At 46.1% G+C, this 19,129-nt stretch overlaps 3 protein-coding genes across 5 annotated transcripts; all 3 read left to right on the forward strand.

The window, feature by feature from the left end:
- Positions 1–1,306: 1,306 nt before the first annotated feature.
- On the forward strand, positions 1,307–3,592 carry LOC135575267 (G-protein coupled receptor 35-like). The gene is made up of 2 exons (XM_065073234.1): positions 1,307–1,348; positions 2,068–3,592. The coding sequence occupies exons 1-2, from the start codon at positions 1,307–1,309 to the stop codon at positions 3,145–3,147; spliced, it is 1,122 nt and encodes a 373-aa protein (XP_064929306.1). The 3' UTR covers positions 3,148–3,592.
- A 719-nt stretch (positions 3,593–4,311) lies between these two features.
- LOC102084844 (G-protein coupled receptor 35) lies at positions 4,312–10,479 on the forward strand. The gene is made up of 2 exons (XM_065074317.1): positions 4,312–4,702; positions 6,358–10,479. The coding sequence occupies exon 2, from the start codon at positions 6,370–6,372 to the stop codon at positions 7,315–7,317; it is 948 nt and encodes a 315-aa protein (XP_064930389.1). The 5' UTR covers positions 4,312–4,702; positions 6,358–6,369; the 3' UTR covers positions 7,318–10,479.
- Positions 10,480–12,367: 1,888 nt separating this feature from the next.
- Positions 12,368–17,896, forward strand: LOC102097874 (G-protein coupled receptor 35). 3 transcript variants are annotated; one of them, XM_065074315.1, is made up of 3 exons: positions 12,368–13,086; positions 14,500–14,602; positions 15,998–17,896. In XM_065074315.1, the coding sequence occupies exons 2-3, from the start codon at positions 14,554–14,556 to the stop codon at positions 16,948–16,950; spliced, it is 1,002 nt and encodes a 333-aa protein (XP_064930387.1). In that variant the 5' UTR covers positions 12,368–13,086; positions 14,500–14,553; the 3' UTR covers positions 16,951–17,896. The 3 variants fall into 3 exon arrangements, with proteins under 3 accessions (XP_064930387.1, XP_005505101.1, XP_064930388.1); XM_005505044.4 differs by having other exon boundaries at positions 12,370–13,086; positions 14,500–14,614; XM_065074316.1 differs by lacking the exon at positions 12,368–13,086 and having other exon boundaries at positions 14,466–14,614.
- The last annotated feature ends 1,233 nt before the right edge of the window (positions 17,897–19,129 follow it).

A 19,129-nucleotide genomic window follows, 5' to 3' on the forward strand; every position in this document is an offset into this window, starting at 1 on the left:
TGGCAGGAAAAGCAGAACACACTCCACGGTACTGGTGGCCTTGTCTGTCAAGCCCCAGCCTGTTCCTGATCCTCCAGCAGCAGCAAGATGCTGTTTTACAGCTGTCTCCATCCTTTTCTCAAAACTGTAGGTAGCTGCCCACTCTCTCTGATGCTGCAGCCATCTCATTTACCCCACCTTAAACGTTTCCAGCAGCCACAGGGTATGCTAGCTTATCAACTTCATCTCTTTAAAGATATTTTGTGCTCAGCAATTTCCTATCTGTGCTATATGACCTGCTCGAAACCTTTTGTTCATTTCCTCCCTCCTTGCCCCAGTCTCTGGGCCACCCATGGCCTGGAGCACTTGTGAGCCCTGACTTGCACCAAAGCCCCATGGCAGGACAGGTCATGGATGCTGGGAACAGCATTGGGGCCACATCTCCGAAGGCAATGTCAGCTAGAGCCCTCTCACACTGCAGAGCACACCAGTGTGGTGTACCCACTTTGTACTTCAGCTCAGAGGCTGCTGCTGGTGTTGCAGACCAGGGCCAGTGAAAACCAACCTGGGCATCAATCACACCAGCAAAGGCACCTGCCTTGTGCAGTTAGTGAACATAATGCTGTGGCAGTTTCAGCTCCTGGTAGAAGGTGTTTCCCTGCTGCTGTTTACCATAGTTCAGAGAGGTTTTCCTCGTATGACAGCTGTCAGACTCCTCCCGGGGTGCAGGCAGCCAGCAACAAGCCTCTGTTAGGAAAACAGACCTGAGCAGACAAGAATTGGGAGAGACCTCTACACAGGAGTCACATTAGTGTCTGCAAGTGCCTAAGGCACTTACATATCCCCCCAGCAACCGAGTTATTTATGTGTTACTTCACAACTGAAGTCTGATTTTGCAGGCAGTGCCCTTGCTATCTGACCACAAGGTCTGAATGGCTTGCAGAGGCAAATAACTGCTTAATGAGGCATATTCCGCCATGGCATCCCTTGCTACACCTCTGAAAGCTGTAGGACTTCACCAACTCGCTCACCACTTTGATCTCCTGTTAGAGTGGTAAATAACTTATTTTAAATGTTAAATTCTTTCCAAAGTGCATTTAGATGCAAGAAGAAATTCAGTTACATATCATCACTTCAGAGAATTGTTCCATGTGCGTGTCACATTGAGCCACTTTGCACAGGATGGAGCCTGATGAAAGCTGATTTTTATCAGCCCATGAACTCACACTTGACACAACGGATACTCTTACAAAACATCTAGTTATCAGTGTGAGAGAGGCTCGGTTCCTACTCCTTATATATCTCATGGGTTTCCCAGGGTGGCAGGATGCCTGCCTTGAGCAGGAACCATCTAATGCAGCCCTTAATGGTAAGTTCCTTCTTTTGCACTGATGTTTCCTCTTTCAGATGTGTCTTTCTGCTTTACATCTGCAAAGTTTTACACTCTCCTGGAACAAATGGGCTTAAAATCAGAATAATCCTTCCACTTCCACATTCTCCTCCCAAGGAGGTGGAGAGCAGCATGCCTCACCCACTCCCTTCAAGCATGCCTTTGGGATGCAGCAACTCAGATTCAGCTCTGTTTTCCTCAACTTGGAGCAGGAGCTCTGGCTTCTCAAGGCAGCCCAAAGACTTAGAAACCTGCCCAGTTAGAGCCAGAGCATGAGGATGTCTATCAAGTGACATCTGCTGTGCCCTTGCAGCACTTCACCACCCGAGTCTGTCTCCTAGCCCAGCAGAACAAGTAGAAGAGCTTTTGCTCATGGGTCGTGCTGGGCACTAGCTTTGGTTGCTGCAATCCCTGCCTTGCTCAAAACCAAGCTAAGAGTAATTCTACCTCATTTGCACAGTCTGACTTAAGGAATTAGCGTTCACATTGGCACAGGATGCCTCCGCTACTTATAGGGGATCTTCTAAGTGCTATTCTGTGCCTCCCACCTTCAAGATTCCTCTCTTTAATAAAGGCTGGGTCCCATGTCCTATTGGAAGTGTACCTTGAGATATTAACTCAGAAACTGAATAAACATAAACAAAGCTTGAGAAAGTTGCATCCCAGTTACAGCCTGACTGAGAAGGCCATTGCTGTAGACTCAAATTCACATTCGTAACAAAGTAAATATTTTCTTAAATACCCATCTTTATAGGAGCCATGCATCTGTTGAGAGGCAGGAAGAAAGTCTTATCGTGTCTTTTGCCATTTCAGGTCTGAACATCGTACAACATCTACACATCAGGACAATGAATGTGTCCAACAACTGCAGTGTCTCAAATCTAGAAATCCATTGGCAAGTTCGTCTCATTGAATTTTCTCTGTATATCCTAATTTTCTTTTTTGGAGCACTATTTAATGCCCTTGCCCTCTGGGTGTTTTTCTGCAAGATAAAGAAGTGGACAGAAACCAGGGTGTACGCAATAAATTTAGTCTTTGCAGATTGCTTCGTCATCTGCACCTTACCTTTCATGGCTTATTTGCTCTGGAATAAGTCAACCCGAGATGAACTCTGCCAGTTTATAGAGGCGATGTATTTTATCAACATGGTTGTGAGCATCTACATAATTTCATTTATCTCCATCGATCGATACATTGCCATAAAGCACCCCTTGAAAGCCAGGACCTTCAGGTCTCCATCAAAGGCTGCCCTTCTCTGTGGGCTTCTGTGGCTCTCTGTGATAATCGGCGCTGCTTTACAGCTTCGGCAGAGACATGCTGCTCTCTGCTTTCAAAAGGATACCACCGCATCCGCTACTCTGAACCTCCTCTCCATTTTCTTTGTTTTTACTCTTCCATTAGCAATCTTGACTTTTTGCTCTACAGAAGTCATTAGGAACCTTAAGAGACGTCTGAACACAAATTCACCAGAGAAAAAATTAATCCAGAAAGCTCTTTACATTATTTATGCAAATCTGATTGTTTTTCTAATATGTTTTCTGCCAGCCTACCTTGGGGTACTTGCCAGGTTCATAATGGAGAGCATTGGAGCTACCTGTTTCCTGATCCAGGTTATGAAGAACTTCTCCTCTGTGACAAGGTGTATTGCCACATCCAACTGCTGCCTGGACAGCGTCTGCTACTACTTCGTGACCAAGGAGTTTCATGAAGCTCTCTTACTGCCCAAATCCAGCACTGAAAAAATAGATCAAATCCACTCCTTGCAGACACACACTTGATAAAAGAAGCAGGGGGAGGGTAGGCAGAGGGACAAAAAAACACCAAACCCAAAAAACCCCACAACAATTCTGTAACATCAAAAGAAGATACAGCTTCAGTATTGTTGTGATACACACAGCTCTTTCTCTCCAGGGAGACCTTTCTTAGGTTTAGCATTACTAAGTTAATTGCAATTTATACTCTATGCTTCTATTAAAGGAATAAGTTATTTCAAAGAGATATGTACAAATCTGTATTTAATCATTAACATGTGTCCATTCCAACCACCAACACCTACTTTTTACTTTTACAGGAAGACAGGTGACCCACGTATGTCTTCCTATTTTAGTTCATTTTGCAGCTAAAGTCAATTGATCCTTATTTCCAACGTGTACAAAAGAATATGTCATATTTTACCTCATTGTGTATTTCATGTTGTTTGCATTATTAAAATAATCTAGTTTATTTTTAGCATGTTTCTTTGGTGGGCTGGGGGAGTTCAGATGGTACCAGCACATTACTAAGTACATGGCCCTACAAAACAGCCCTTTTAACACTGTCTAGACCTTTACCACTCATGCTTTGCTATTCCCTGGGCTTACACCGTGGTGATCTGCTCTTGGCACCTTTGGGACCACGAGCTCCGGAGATACAGATTAATGGGACTAATCCCAAGGGAGTCAGAGTCTGGCTCCTGCCAGCTGGCTTACATAGATGGGACTGCAACTGCTGCAGCCAACAAATAGGAAAGCTGTAAAAATAACTATAAAATACCACTGGTGCATGTTCTTAAACATGTTTCTAAAGGTCCTGACACCTACCATGTGCTCACTGCCACATCAGTATATTTCACCCGTGCCCAGTTGGCAGCAATCATTACGGGCTTCCCAGCAATGCTGATCAGCAGTGTTAGACACCTAGCTGCTGTGCAGAGAATGAGCAGGCCCATAACATCTGTCACCTTCCCTATAACAACAATGAAGAGAAGCATGCTGGGTCCCCTCGCCCTGGCCTCGCTGTCACAGGGTGCAGGAGCACCTACGTGCCCCCTCAGAAAGGCCATCGGCCCCCGCACGGCCGCCTGTCTGGGGGATGCTCTGCATCTGCACCGGAGGTTGCAGGAGCTGCTGTGCTCCCTGGGAGACCTTTTGCTGCCAGAATGGCAATTTGCAACCATTGTGGGTTACATTTCAGAAACTGTTTCTTTTCCCATGACTGAAAATATTAAATTTTAATTGCTAGTTTGAGTGAGATGAGTGGGGGGAGCACAGACTGGGTGGAAAAAATGATAGTGAAGCATTGAGCTGATGTAAAACAACAGGGGGCACCAGAGACTCGACCGCTCCCAAAAGTAGGTGATAAATGAAGCACTTTTGGGGAACAAGAGTTCATTGCTGTGTTTCAGCGCTCCTGAGCTGTCGACATCAGGCTCCCAGGCAGCTGTGCCCTGCACAGAGCAGCACCCTGCGCCAGCACCGGCCATCTCCACAGATCTCCTCCTCTGCCAGGACACCCGCATCCACACCGCAACCTGTCTGAGGACTAACTCCCACCTGACAGCCTCACAAGAAGCAGGTAATGTCTTTTAATTCTTGCCACACTGGTGTGTGGCAGTGTTCTCTGCTTATTACTTCAGAGTGTGCTTTCTCACCTCTTACCTGAAGGGCTAGCCAGGGCTGCTTGCTGCCAGTCCTTGAGTGTACCCAGATGCTTCAGATTCCTCCTGCTTCCACAGCTGTTAGGCCTCACTATTTTGCAGCCACATGTGTCATACAGGGGTGTCTTCATCCCCTGCTGCAGTTTCACACCAGCACTTCTTACTGTGCCTCTTCCATGAGCATGGATGCACCCAGGCACGCTGTGGCACAGGACCTTGGGAATGGGCAGTTCTGTGCTCACAAAGGGGATTTGATGGAGCTGGGATGCCCAGTCCAGGGGCTCAGCTGCTCCTTGGGGCAGTGCTACACATGCAAAAAGTGTCTTTCTCACTGCAGGATGGCTGCGGTAGGCTGGCAGGGAACAGCTGCAGCATAGGGGTGCTACCATAGTGCAGCCAAGGACCTGTGAGACTGAATGCCAAAGAGAGCCAGGACACCAGCTGTAAGATAGTTCCTCCATAAATTCCACCCTAAAAATGACTGTATCTCAGTGGTTCAGTAGTGCCATACCAGTTCTGGTGCCAGGCAGGTGCTGCAATTTCCTCCACGGTTGCTAGATCTGACTTTCTGTCTTGGACGCTCAAAACAGTTTTGCTTAGTTCATGCAATCAGACATTTTCACTACAGTTTAGATGCTGATGCTTCTAAGCTGCTGACTTATAAGGCAATGTATTTATAAGAGATAGCATGGATCTGGGCGTTTGCTGTTTATGCCTCACTGTAAACACTTCCTTTATGAGCTGCAGACTAAGTCAGATTCATCATCTGCAGCCCCCTTACTGGTAGCAGATGCCCTGAAATATTTAAAGGAATACTGGGAGACAGTCTTGGATTCGTGTTTTCTGCTCTAGCAATGTTTTGGCTTCCTGTCTTTGAAGGGTGAGATCAGACATGTGTGCTCACTTTCCCTTCTCTCTTTGGATACCTGTTATTCGCTGGGGCTGGTGGTGCATTCTGAGCTATTCCTCCCCAGCATCCCCCAGCAAGAGCAGCAGGTTTGTGCTTGGGGGCAGCCTGCAGCAGCATTGCCACTGCCCACCTAAGCTACTTCACAGCTGGAAGGGTTCAAGTCCTGCAGAGGTTCGCAGGCCTAGCAAGACCCAGCGCAAACCCATGGAGTGGCTTCAGAAGCAAAGCAAGGGCCTTTGAGGGCCAAGGGGGAATGCCGCCTAGCTCTGCTTCGGGCTGCCCTAAAAAGCCAGTGGTTCTCTGATAACAACAGCAGCAGCAACGATAAGGGATCACAAAAATTATCATTCTGCTTTGCAGACCCTTTGCTGTTACCCAAAGTGTGCAAATCAGGACTGGGTGGAGAGCAAGGCAGGCTTAACCCCATAGTAGCTGCAAGGGAGGGTTGCCTCTGTGATTTTGTGTTAGCTGGTGGCAAGCGGCAGCGTTACTTCACTGGCTGAGGGGCAGAAAGTGCTGAGGAGCCAGCAAGCCCCTCCTGGGGCTGCCTTGAGATGCAGCGCAGGGGTGTGAGGAGCCAGGGAGCCCTGAGAGCAGGGACACTGCAGCAGGACAGCACAGAGGACCTGTCCCCGCTCTCATGCCTGCACCCTTTTCTTGCAGAGACGGCCCAGCATGAATAACTGCACGGAAGAGGATGACAAGGTGCAGAATGGAGTCGCGTTATTTCAATTGATTGTCTACATCCCAGTGCTCTCTTTGGGGATCCCTCTGAATACAATTGCCTTCTGGGTCTTCTGCTGCAAACTCAAGAGATGGACTGAGACCAGGGTGTACATGATCAACCTCATGGTTGCAGACAGTTTCCTGCTCTTTTCCTTGCCTTTCCGGTTATATTTTACCAAGTATGACCATCCCATCGACAAGCTATGTTCCACCATATTGAACATCTATTTTACAAACATGCCCATGAGCATACTTATCATCACCCTGATAGCAATTGATCGATACATTGCAATCAAGTTCCCTCTAAAAGCAAAGATTCTTCGATCCCCACTGAAATCGGCTTCCATCTGTGGGTTTCTTTGGATAACACTGATAATTTATTCCTTCTTGCGTTCAGCCTTTCAAAAACAAACAGAACAATTCTGTTTTCGGAAACAATCTATTCAACCTAATTATTCAGTGTTATTCTCCGTTATTTTGGGGTATTTGATTCCCTTAGGAATTGTGATTTTTTGCTCAGTACAAGTCATCAAATGTCTCAAAAAGAAGATAATCACAAGCCCTCATGAAAAGAAGATGATCCAGAAAGCAATCCAAATTATTTCTGTGAATTTGTGTGTGTTCGTCGTATGTTTTTCACCTATCTACATCACACTGCTCTTGCGATTTGCAGTGGATGTTTCTAGAGCTTGTTCTCTGCTCTTGGAAGTTACAACCTCTATTCAGATATGTTCATGCATAGCAAATACTAACTGCTGTTTGGATGCATTTTGCTATTACTTTGCAGCCAAGGAATTTCCAGAATTTCCCTCTCTGTTCCCCACTTGTATATTGAAGAGGTGCAGGATGAACCAAAGCCAAGAGTCACAGCCACCCACAGATCAAGTCATGATATAAACAGATACAGTGCACTATAGGGGTAAAAAGCCACAGGGCCGCTGAAGTTTTGAGGCAGATGGAATGGGACCATCTACAGTATTAGCAATCACTGTGAGTATAGGCATACCTACAAAAATGGGCAACCCCCTCTAAGAGGTCTGATATTAACTTCAATTTTGTCCTTCTGTCCTCAGTGACTTGACTCCAGCTCTGACTATTGTCTTGTATTGTTTTATCATCGCTTCCTGATTAAGAGGGAGATCCACATGGTGTGGAAAATAGATGATAAGGCCATTGTTTCCACCACATGTTTATTTGTATGTATTTTGCACCTAAACATAGGAAATTGAGCACCTTTACAGCAATATACAAATCCACTTCTACTACTGTAATATATGTAGTCACTTAAAACCAAGAAAGGGCCTCTGTACTGCAATGCCAAACCTAATACATCTGTGCTGCTCACATCAAAGAATTTGCTGGTACAATTTTGAAGCTTGCAGCTATTGCCAGGATGCAGCTACTGTTATGCAAACTGCAGGAGTCAGACTGTGCCACAATGCTATTGTCTCATTCCTGCCATGTAACACTCGTATTAGCTTGTGGCATCAGCCTGGCATTTTTAAGACTAAAATAATTGTAGGTATATATAAAGCCATTGCTACATGGAGAAACTGTGGACTACCTTAGTGTTGGGTATTATCACATATAAAACTGTGAAGAGCTGATCGCACTCGAACAACTACCATAAACTCTGGTGACAGGTTTGTTGTTGTACTTCATTAGGACCAAATCACCACCTGTCTGGTGAGAGGTGATGACATCTGCCCAAGTCATCACAGCTTCATACTGTAGGAATGCTGATGCTCAGAAAACAGCAGTGAGCAACATGAAGCAGATGCGGTCCCGATCTCTGCCTCACCACCCACAGACAGTTTTCAGGGGAAGTTTGGTGCAGATGAGGTTTGCAAGGCCCTTCTGCAGAGATGGGGCAAATCCACAGCTGAGGGCCTCTTGGCATCGCCTGGTGTGATGAAGCACCGCTTTGGATGTGGGTTTTTTTCTCCCTCAGATGCTTCTTTAAAAGACACGTGTCCCTGCCCAGAGAGGGGGAAGGACAGTGCACAGTGGGGATTCAGCAGCTTTCCTGCACCCCATTTGGAGACATTTAACTCTTTCCATGCATTATACAGAGCTCCTTGATTTATCCTAGCTGGATCCCAAACCAGGCATCAGTATTAAAGTCTGGCTTTCCAGGGACCAAATTCCTCTATAATATCTGTGCTTGCTGACTATGCATGATGTACCTTCTCACCCCACAGGGAAGTGACAACTGAGCAGTTCAAAACAGGCCACAAAGGGAGGTCTCCAGACACCAGAAGGACACTACATATAGAGAAACCTGGGCTGAGAGAGGAGCCAGTGCCAGGGTGTGACTACTTCATGTTTATCTGCATAGAAATTCCATCTAACAGTTTGTCTCAATCACTTCAATAAATTAAAGTCAGTGTGGGAAACACTGTGAAGCTTTTGAAGTGAGTGTGGTAGCTGTATCTCAGTTAGCTACATGATCCCTGACTTGTGGTGTTTTCTGACTTGTAAACTCCTAAAAAATTCCTCCAGGGAATGAAAACCCATATTCTACTCATTTAAACCTGCAGATAATTAACCTTATTAGTGACAACTTACAAATAGTTCCCCTACAAGTAGCCTATCACTTTCCAGTGTGTGCAGACCACATGCTGAAACCACTATCTAGACAGTGATCGAACAATGTAGGAAATTATTCCCATCACAGAAAGTATTGCCCATCCAAACACAGAATCTACCTGCTTTGTGTCAATACTTTGGCAGAGGTGCCAGCATGACAGAAGCCGTGGGGAGCAACTGTAGCAAGAACCGGTTGAAACTACTCAGGTTATTAATTTGATCATTCATAACCTGAATTTCTTTTTTGGTGTATTATTTGATGCTCTGGCATTACTGGTATTTCACTGCAAACAGAACAAATGGGCAATGTATATGCAACCAACTTAATAATTGCACATTGTTGTTTGGCCCTTGTTCTGCTTTTTAAAGTCTATTTTCAAAGGCAGGAAAAGATAAAGACAAATAGTGCCTAATCTTAAAAACCATCTACTGCTTAAGGAAATGCACGAGAATTGCCACCCTTGTGGTTGTCCAAATTAACCGTCCTCAGAGAGCAAGAGGCTGTTAGTGGGCCTGTTAGCCCACTCTCCTTTATGGTATGCCGTCAGTCTTCATGACAGGCATCACTCACATGTCCAGGCAAGTGGTGTTAGCAAGGAAAAAGACTTACATTTTCAGAAACAGTGCAGAGGGCCTTCAAAAACACTTTTGGCTCTGGGATCCCCTTCTGGGATTTTGCATCTCATTGGTTTATAATGAATGCCTGCTCCAAACAGACTACTGTGAAAATTTTCATTATTTTGAAAAAATATGAAGGTTGATTCATGTCAGCCTGTTATCCCACCATTAATCCAGAAAGCAGACAGACAACTTACTTTTTTGCAAACCCAGTCATGTTCATGTTTTCTCCCCGTTAACATGGGGTACCTAGTCCAATTAAAACGGGCTCCAATGAGGTTGTCTACTCTGAAATACAAACCAGTAACTTTTGTGCATGTGACCTCACAGAACAGCAAACAGTAACTGATGTTGAGATTCTATTTGCTACTGTTCTATAACCAAACCATTTTAGAGCACTGTCCTCTTACCCAAGCCTACAGTTTTTAAACCAAGGAAGGATCACAGACAAGGCACTCTGTCAAGCTAAACAGCTGCCATGGTTTCACCCCAGTTGGCAGGTAAGCATAACATATCTGCTCACTCAATCCCTGCAGTGCCAAAACCAGTACAACAGCTGCACTAAAAAAACATATAGTTGGCAATCCTATATATAGACAAGCTTACTGCATATAGAGCTGTATGAAGTGAATGTGTTTTTCTTGTAGGAAGCAGAAGGAGGTGTCTTACTGTTTACATTCTAAATTTAAATAATTAAGTGTTCCTTTTTTTGATTGTAAAGTGGAAATTTGTTGACTTCAGAATCCGTGTCATTATTAAGTAATATTTTTTGTTGTGTGGATGTAATGCTACGAAGACAAAAAAGGCAACATTCTTTTGCAAGTGAAAATAAAGCTATCTCATAGTAATATATCTTTAAGTAAATACTCATTTATTACCATTATACATCAGAGTCCTCTATTATCAATTTTAAACCTATACGGGAGATTGTGAGTAGAGACTTATATAAGATCTGCCTTACAATAGGATATTTATAGTGCAAACTTAAGAGGAGCGAGGAACTTTATGATTACCTGAAAATGTACATACTACCTTGGAAAAAAAAAAACTGGTTTACACGTCATATGATAATTATGGTTATGATAGGTTTCTGACACCTTTTTTCAGTTTGAACAAAACCTTAGCTCCCTGAGTGCTCCAGGTAAATGGAACAGGTGAGTTATCAGCTCCTGGGCCACAACAAATCGCCGGCCATCATACAGCACTGGAATAGCAATCCATGAGCACAGCAATGTTATCCACAAATCTTTCCCATTTCCTTGCACAAGAGCTGGGCTAATGACAGTGGGGAACAGCAACCACAGTCCACAAGCAGCTTCAACAAGCAGGGCTGGACCACTGCAATCTGCTAACAGGTAAGCAAGATACAATCTCTCCATCCCTTAAAAGAAAAAGATGCTAGCAATGGCTTAAACCTTAAATGAGCAAATCGATGCTGCAGTCAAAATTTAGGCTAAGAAAAAAAAAAAAAAAAAAGGCAAGGAAAAGCCCACAAGTAATCCAGAATCTTGCATCTAAGCGAGTAGGTAGCCATTGGTTTTAGCATTTTTGGCCCTTCCAGGCAGGAAAGACAGGGCCCGGCATAAGTCAGTATTTCACCATTTGGTGGCATTTGGGCAGGCCTGAAATGCAAGTTCTCACCAGAGGTTTGGGCTCCAGCAGCACTCCCCTCCCAGGGGCTGAAAGACAAAGGTCAGGGACTTCTGCATTTCAGCAAGTCGGGTGCTGCTTTCAGGATTTGGCGATCTCTCTGTGCTTTTCATTTCTCAACGCTGCAGTTCCACAAGCAGCATTGCCTGCCAGCCCCCAGGGGACCCTGCAAGCCCTGAAAGCAGCTTTAGGGAGGCAGCTGGGGAGCGCCAGCTTTGCCGTGGCCTCCCTGCGATGTTTGCACAGACACATGGCCAGTCCCTTCAGCGTTGATGCTGCAGGGGCACAGAGAGGGCTGGAGAGCACAGAGAGCCCTGCGAGGTCATGATCTGCCACAGTTCAGTTCCTGAGCAGTGCTGGCAAAAGGGAAAGGGGAAACAGTCTCGACAGGCAGGGCTGGTCATTGCGTGAGGTTGATGCAGTCAGCCTCACGCTGGCATTTCACAGGCTTTCCATGCTAAAAATAAGACTGACACATTCTGCTCCCAACCCTGTAGTTCTGTCTTGGTCAAGATCTGCTGTTGCAACATCACGCCTTCTCGTGAGAAAGCCAGGAAAGAAGCCACCCAAGGCAGAGGCCCTGCAGAGCCTGAATGTCACAGGGCAGAACGGTGTCCCCTGTGTGGGGTGACACAAGCACTGCTCTCACCTGGCCAGGGGCACTGTTCCACTGTGAGATGCCAGCAGCTGCAGCCAGCAAGGGACATTCTCCAAGAGGCAGATGAGACAGAGATCATCCCTGGCTGGGAAAGGAGGCAGGAGCCCATCAAACCTGAGCTGTCCTGTTTATCAGTGATCTGTACCAGAAGCACAGGGAAAATCCATGAGAAGGGCTTTCTTTGCATGGGAACAATCTCAAGCAGGACATCAGGCAGAGCTTACAAGGGAAGGAAAAATGATTGTGCAGAACAGAAATAAGTCTTAGAGATCAAGAAGTGTAAAGATGAAATGACTTTTAGCAAATTCTTCCCTTAGATACGAAGCACTACATATATACACAAATCACAACTGATACCCAGTACTGCTACTGATAAAAACAACAAAATTATCCAGGGATGTATTGAAAACTACCTGATTACTTTGTCACAGCTTTCAGTAAGGATAATTAATGAACCAGAGAAGTACAGAATTTTGAAGGAATTGGCACACAAAAACTCACACCAGCAACAAGGCTTTTAAATAAGTCAGCCAAAATAGGATCAGGGACCACCAAACAAGTCCCTTCTCTAGGACAGGGGAAGAAATGTCCGGCCAGTAACCGCTCTACTATGCTCAGAGCTGAAAAACGTGCAGTTTCACAATACGTCTGAACAGCATTAAGGGAGGGAACAAATAGAAAGACAGAATTTAAGTGATGCTTCACCTTACAGGAGTATTTTGTCTCACTGGCTTCTTTTGCTAAGGAAGCACCCTTTACAGCCAAGGTATGGTGGACACTGGGGTCAGTACAAAGTCCTTTGGAGCATGTTGCAGGTGATAATGCACTTTGGATAGGCCTCCAGACAACCCCACCGCAGAGCTGCCAACAAGGAAGTGAGAAAACAGCCTGAGTGTCACCTGCACTGCACCACATGGGGACAGCACTCAAGGGGCTGAGACAGGCTGAGAACTGTGGAGGAAGATGAAAATACAAGTGCGCATCATCAGTAATAAAACCTGCGACTGTGTGGAAGGAGGGGGCCATAAGAAGCTGCAAGAGCCAAGAGAGTGGCTGATGGGGAGCAGAGGCAGAGAGAAGGGAAGCATGAGGATCCTGACCCAGCAGCATCCAGAATCAGACAGGGACCTCAGAGCCACACCAGGAGACACGTAAGTTCTCCACAGATAACACTTCATCGTAGCTTCGCCTACTGGTAGCTAGTGTTGAGTTGTTCTGACATATCCTGGTGAATCTGCTGATCACAGCCAGCTGTTTTGCATCTGTTGACAGGGTTTATCCCTCCCTTGAAGCCTCACCAGGCTGATGGGAAACACAGCTGCCATCATCCAGCCACCACAGCACTGCGCTGTGGACGGGAAGCATCACACAGAGAGTTGCTAGGAGTTGAGCTCCCTCCAAGCTTGATTTTGACTGCTCATGGTTAATACTGCTAGTGATAGCCTTGACACAGACAACAGGAGTTCATGGACAACTCCTGAGGATGATGGAAAGTGAAGCGTGGTGAAACCCAGGAGATGGATGACTTTGAAAACTAAAATACTGACAAGGAACATGACACAAAAACGATGGTGGCTGGGGATCAATGAGTTGGGTGTATGAATAAGTGGGTAGCTACTTATCAGCACACACCAAGAAGCAGCCACAAGAAAGGCAGAAGCAGTCCCTGGAAACTCAGAAGTATTCAAGCTAAGCTCTGTACTGAGTATACACTGCAACAGAATTAATCTCAAAGGCTGGTTTGTAACACACAGACAGACAATGCCAAAGTACTTCTGAAGCTGCTCTCAGTCAACCTGGAAAGCAGGAAGGGAAATGTGTTTGCCCAAGTTCATGATTCAAGGACCTTTGAGCTTGTTGACCAACTTGTCTGAGCTCTTCTTGTAAACAGGTGGCAGTGGAAAGCCAAGGAGGAGCCCCTGGCCAGCAGGCACCTGCAACTGCAGAGCAGTTGCCAGGTCACCAGGTCACAAGGTCAAGGTGCCAGATTTTCTCAGAATTGCTGGCTGATGAGAACTATGGAAAATAGAGAGAATTACCATGATTCAGAGTGAAACCCAGTTATAATAATCACAAAACTACCTGCAAACCTCAGCCCTCACCTCTCCAACAGCGCTGTGAATGGGACTGGGGGCCTGCTGGGGCTGCTCTGTCCTGGAGCTCAGCAGTGTGACAGCAGATGGCAGTTCCCACTCCAGCCCCAGCAGGAACAACAGTCTAGAAACCAGAGAGAAGACCTCAGCACCCTCCAGGGCAACTTTTTCCCCTCCAAGCAGTGTGCGCAGACTGTTTGACAAGGAAGGGCATTGCCCAATGAAACATCAGACACTGGAAAAACCCAAAGCCATTCCATCACCAGAGGAACCACTGCAGGGCTGCATGGCAGACAAGCTTTCAGCTCAGTGCAGGGCTACTGCAGGCTCCTCAGTCAACAGGGGGTGGTACGAGCCATGCCAGTGGTGACAGAGGAAGCTCAACCCTGGGGAAATGCGTTGAGGAGGGGTGGGGGTGCTTCCTCCACCAGCATTGCTGGTGCCAGAGCCACCAGCAAATGGTCATTGCAGGACACCTCGCTGTTCACGTGCCGAGGCAGCGCCAGAAGGGTTCATCACGCCTGTATGCCGCACTGCAGCTGGTCTGGAGGAACATTCACACTCTCCAAGGACAGTAAGTGAGCAGGTAATTCCTCCTGGCTATTTGCTGACCTGGTTATTTGAGCTCTGCAAAGCATTTCCTTTCCCCATCCATGGTGGGGCACCAAATTGGTCGTAGATTAACTGAGAGAGCGCTAGAGCCTGTGAATTTTCAAAGGCTCATTTCAATACTGGCCACATTAGGCATGTTTTGGAAGCTTAAACGCTGTCTCAGCCTTTGCTAGATCTCCCTGTTGTCTTTATCATCTACCTTTATTTCTTCTGGGCTCGTAACTTATTCTGTGTGTCCAAAGCACAGAGCTGCTGCAGGTATCGGTTGTAGCACGCTCCCTCACCTCCAAAGAGGTCCCTCGGCACAATTCCTCAGCAGCAAGAGTTTCAAATCTAATTGAGAGCTGCAGCTGCACAGAGATGCTGTGGAACTGCCCAATGATTTGCTCACTCAAGATGTTTTTGAGCCCCAGGAACGTGCACCCTTGGAGCCATGTTTCCCTTGCAGGGAGAATACAAAGACATCTCAAACCTCTTGAGTCTTTCCTGATATCAACAGTTGTGCCTAGAATAAAGTTCTGTATTAACTCCTTTGACGCAGGAGGGCAAACAGCAATATTTCCATTAGATCTAGGGTGATAAAACCACCCACTAGACCAGACAGAGCTCATCTCTCTGTTTCACATGGCTGCTGATCACATTTCTTGCCATGACATTGACGGGCTTTTTTTGTCTTGGAATGTGGCAGATTGCTCTAATACTTGAGACAAAGCCCGATTTTCACTAAATGCAGCATGTAGCCCCCAGTACTCTGATTCTTGCTGCAGACCACTAGACGCTACCACTGACCATAGGATTCAATGGCAGCCAAAAATAATGAGATATATTAATAACTGCTCTTATCACTAAGGAGAAGCAATGCAGAGACAGCTCAGCACTGAAGGAGAGGACAGCTGTCCTCCTGCAGCACATCTCCCAGAGCATTTAGAGCTGTGAGGATGCTGGCTGGCTTCTCCTAAGCACCACTTGAAGCAGACGGATGAGAGCTGTGTTTAAGCATCCCCGTTCTGTTTCCAGACAGGTTGTAACAGCTTCCATAACCCTGAGCTGCAGCATACCTGCTGCTGCCTAACCTGATTCTAGCCCAAAACAGAGACACAAGCATTTTCCCCTGCTTTCCTCCGTGAGCAGTCTTCCCCGTATGGGACCCAGTGAGAACCTGCACTTTTTTCTCCTCCATAAATGATCAGGCTCATGTCCCGCTCCCTCCTTTCTCACCAGGTACCCTACAGACAGCCCTGCTCTGCAGTCATCTCCTTGCTCTGGTTTTCACTGTTGATAAAGCCCTGAACTATCTGAATTAATCACTGATCCGGTCAAGAGTCTAGTTTCTAAAAGGTTTAATGTGCTCTTGCAGGAACTGTGCCTCTTAATGTCCTCAAAATGAACTTCAGCAGCTGCAGCATCACAGCCTATGAAAGCTTTCCACTTGTCCAGCTGTGTATTTACATCCCGGTTTTGCTTTTGGGCATTTTGCTGAACACTTTGGCGCTGTGGGTGTTCTGCTGCAAACTCGGCAAATGGACAGAAACCAGAGTATACATGGTCAACTTGGCCGTGGCTGACTGCTTGCTGCTCTTTACTTTGCCTTTTAAAACTTTATCCCATTTCCATCAGCTGAAGGTAGGTAGATGGTGCCTGGCTCTGGAGGGTGGCTATTTCACAAACCGCTTAATGAGCATTGGGATCATCACTGTCGTAGCAGCTGATAGGTATCTTGCAATCAAGTACCCTTTGAAAGCCAAGGTGCTGCGATCACCACTGAAGGCAGCTTTTACCTCTGGATTTCTTTGGGTAGTCATCATCTGTGTGATATCCCTCATTAAAAAGTTAGAGGACCGAGAACAAGATGAACTTTGCTTTGAAAAATCTTCCGTTAAGCCCTCAGTGATCACACTGTGTGGTATTATTGTTGGGTTTTTCATACCACTGATCATTGTGAGTTATTGCTCCATACAAGTCATTGCAGAACTCACGAGAAAGAAAAATGAAAACTGCCACAAGGAAAAGTTAATGAGGAAGGCTGTCTACATCGTGTCTGCAAACATGGCCGTGTTCATCATATGCTTTTTGCCTCTTTACCTTGGACATCTCCTTCGCTTCATAATGGACTCCACCAGCTCCGACTGCTCTGCAATACAGAGCATTAACAATTTTGTTCACCTTGCCTCGGTCCTTGCAAACACAAACTGCTGCCTGGATGCTATTTGTTATTACTTCGTCAACAAGGAATTTAAGGAAGCATCTCCCAAGCTAGCTAAGTCCAAATCTGAAGAAGCTGAAATTCAGCTCCCATGCGTAACACATTAGTGCAAAACACATGCAGCACACGTTTTAGACTTGCTATGTTCCAGTTCAACTAGGACTCAACAGCAGGCTTTCCTTTTACACTTTCTTGTTGTGTGAGTGGGACGGAGGGACTTTCTGCTGATGGGAATGGTTCAGACACATGAAAATCAGCTCTAATTCAGACAACCACAGCGGTCCGGACCCTGATGTAATGATGTAGGTTGCCACTGATAATTCTCTTCCTTATGCAAATTTGAGTAAAATTATGCTTTCCCCTGCAAAAAGTGTCTTTCATCTTCCCAGAAAGCCCAAAACAACTACAGCTAGTGGAAAAGCGAGTTTTTGTCCCTCCTCCCCATCTTGGATCAGTTTTTATGCAGCTGTCTCTGTGACAAAGAAACAGAGGTTATTCCAAATATCAGAAAAGAATAAGAATTCAAAGTGAAACCACTGCAGAAAAAGAAAGGAGGATGTTTTTATAAGTCACAAACTTTTTTTTTTTTAATTGGTAATAAAGCACAATCATAGTATCAGAGGCAGATTCAGCCTGCTTTAGACAAGTTTACAGCACCGTTCCTACTACATAGCAGCTACAAAGTGGTCGGCAGTTGCAACACAAGGTCAGAAGAGACTGTGATTGCTTGTACTGTGGAGAAACTTTACATCAAAAGCCTCTGAGTAAAACGGCATTAAAGCTACTACCCAAAGTGATGGGGTGTGGTGGTGGGAATAAGGACTCTGTATGAGGGGTCTATTCAACTTCATAACGTAAAGGAGTGTCTAAAGAAAGTGGCAGAGAGTTTTTCCCAAGCATGCAATATAAATAAAGTCATGTTACTGGCACAGAGTGCAGTATCTTAGTGAGTTAAATGGAAAATGTGGGGGATTAGGTGGTGCTGTCTGACCCCAAAAGGGACAGCTCATCTCTCCGGCTGTCTAAAACATGGGCAGATGAGCTGCAGCAAAGTCTGGGATTTTCAAAGGCAGAGTGGTGCATGCCCCCCTGCGATGCACCACCCACAAACAGCTAAGTAGGTAGAACTGCTAACTAGCCTCTTTGTAACAATGGTCAGACAGCAGCCATGCGCCCTGGGATGGAACGTTATCAGGCACGTACCTCCACTCTTATTTCTCGACCCCAGGCTGGGCTTTCATCTACCTGCATATGCTGGGCCAAACCCTTCTCGCACCTCAGCAGCCTTCCAACCCCGTGTCCAGCTCAGCCTCTGCATCTCCTCCTACACAAAGCACATGACAAAAGGAGGAAACCCCTTAAAGACAGACCTTGATGCAGGCAAGTGTTGAGCAGAGCCCTCCATCCACCTGCCCAGCAAAGCCCACATCACCTGCACAGGACAAAAGCAAAGCCCTGATAGCTTCATGAGGGGATGTAGGCTTCTCACTGTACTTGCCAGATGTTCAGGCAGGAACGTGATCTGGCCTTCATTCACTGCATGATGGGGAGAAGGAGAGGCTCTGTTTGCAAAAAAGACCTGTTAAGGAGGTTGGTTTCTCCTCTCTTCTACTCCTATATTTTCTTTGTAAAGATGAAAGCAGCAACAAGCAGCACCGTGCATACAGAGAAGGGTGTCTCCTCCCTGGCTCAGCCCAGGGTGCAGCACAGCCCCAGCAGTGATTCCACACTGCTCAGCCCAGCTCACACTTTGCCTTCCCCAGCCCTGCCTCATCATAGTAATGCACGCAGCTTTGTGACTTTCATTTGATGGACCGCTCCCAAATAAGGCTAAACTCCTCTATTTCCTCCCCAGCTTGGGATCAGTGTGCTAACAGCACAGTGATTTGAGAGATTACCTGATTGCCAGCATGTTTTTTTAATATGCTTACAGTGTCACCAACATGGGTGCAAACTCTTCAGAGGTGAGACCTCTGCACAAACCAAACTGCTATTTTAGATGCAGCAGGAAAAAATACTCTTCCTCCCAAAACCACTAATTACATGGGTGGAGGAGATACAGAGCTATCTACAAACAAAGCATTTCTAAGCAGATTGTGCTGAACCATCTCGCCCTGAGTAACACCCCTTCCTCTACAAGCCATTCGCCGTGAAAAGTGTACCATGAATACTTGGTCAAAGATGGACAAACTTCCTCACCACAAAAACCTCACCTGAAAGCCTCTGTACAGCAGTGAGTCCTCAGATGCTTACTGGGGGGGTTGGAGAGGGAGGGAGTCCCGGGAC

The sequence above is a fragment of the Columba livia genome, chromosome 9 (genome assembly GCF_036013475.1).
Source record: "Columba livia isolate bColLiv1 breed racing homer chromosome 9, bColLiv1.pat.W.v2, whole genome shotgun sequence".
NCBI classification, from domain to species: Eukaryota; Metazoa; Chordata; class Aves; order Columbiformes; family Columbidae; genus Columba; species Columba livia.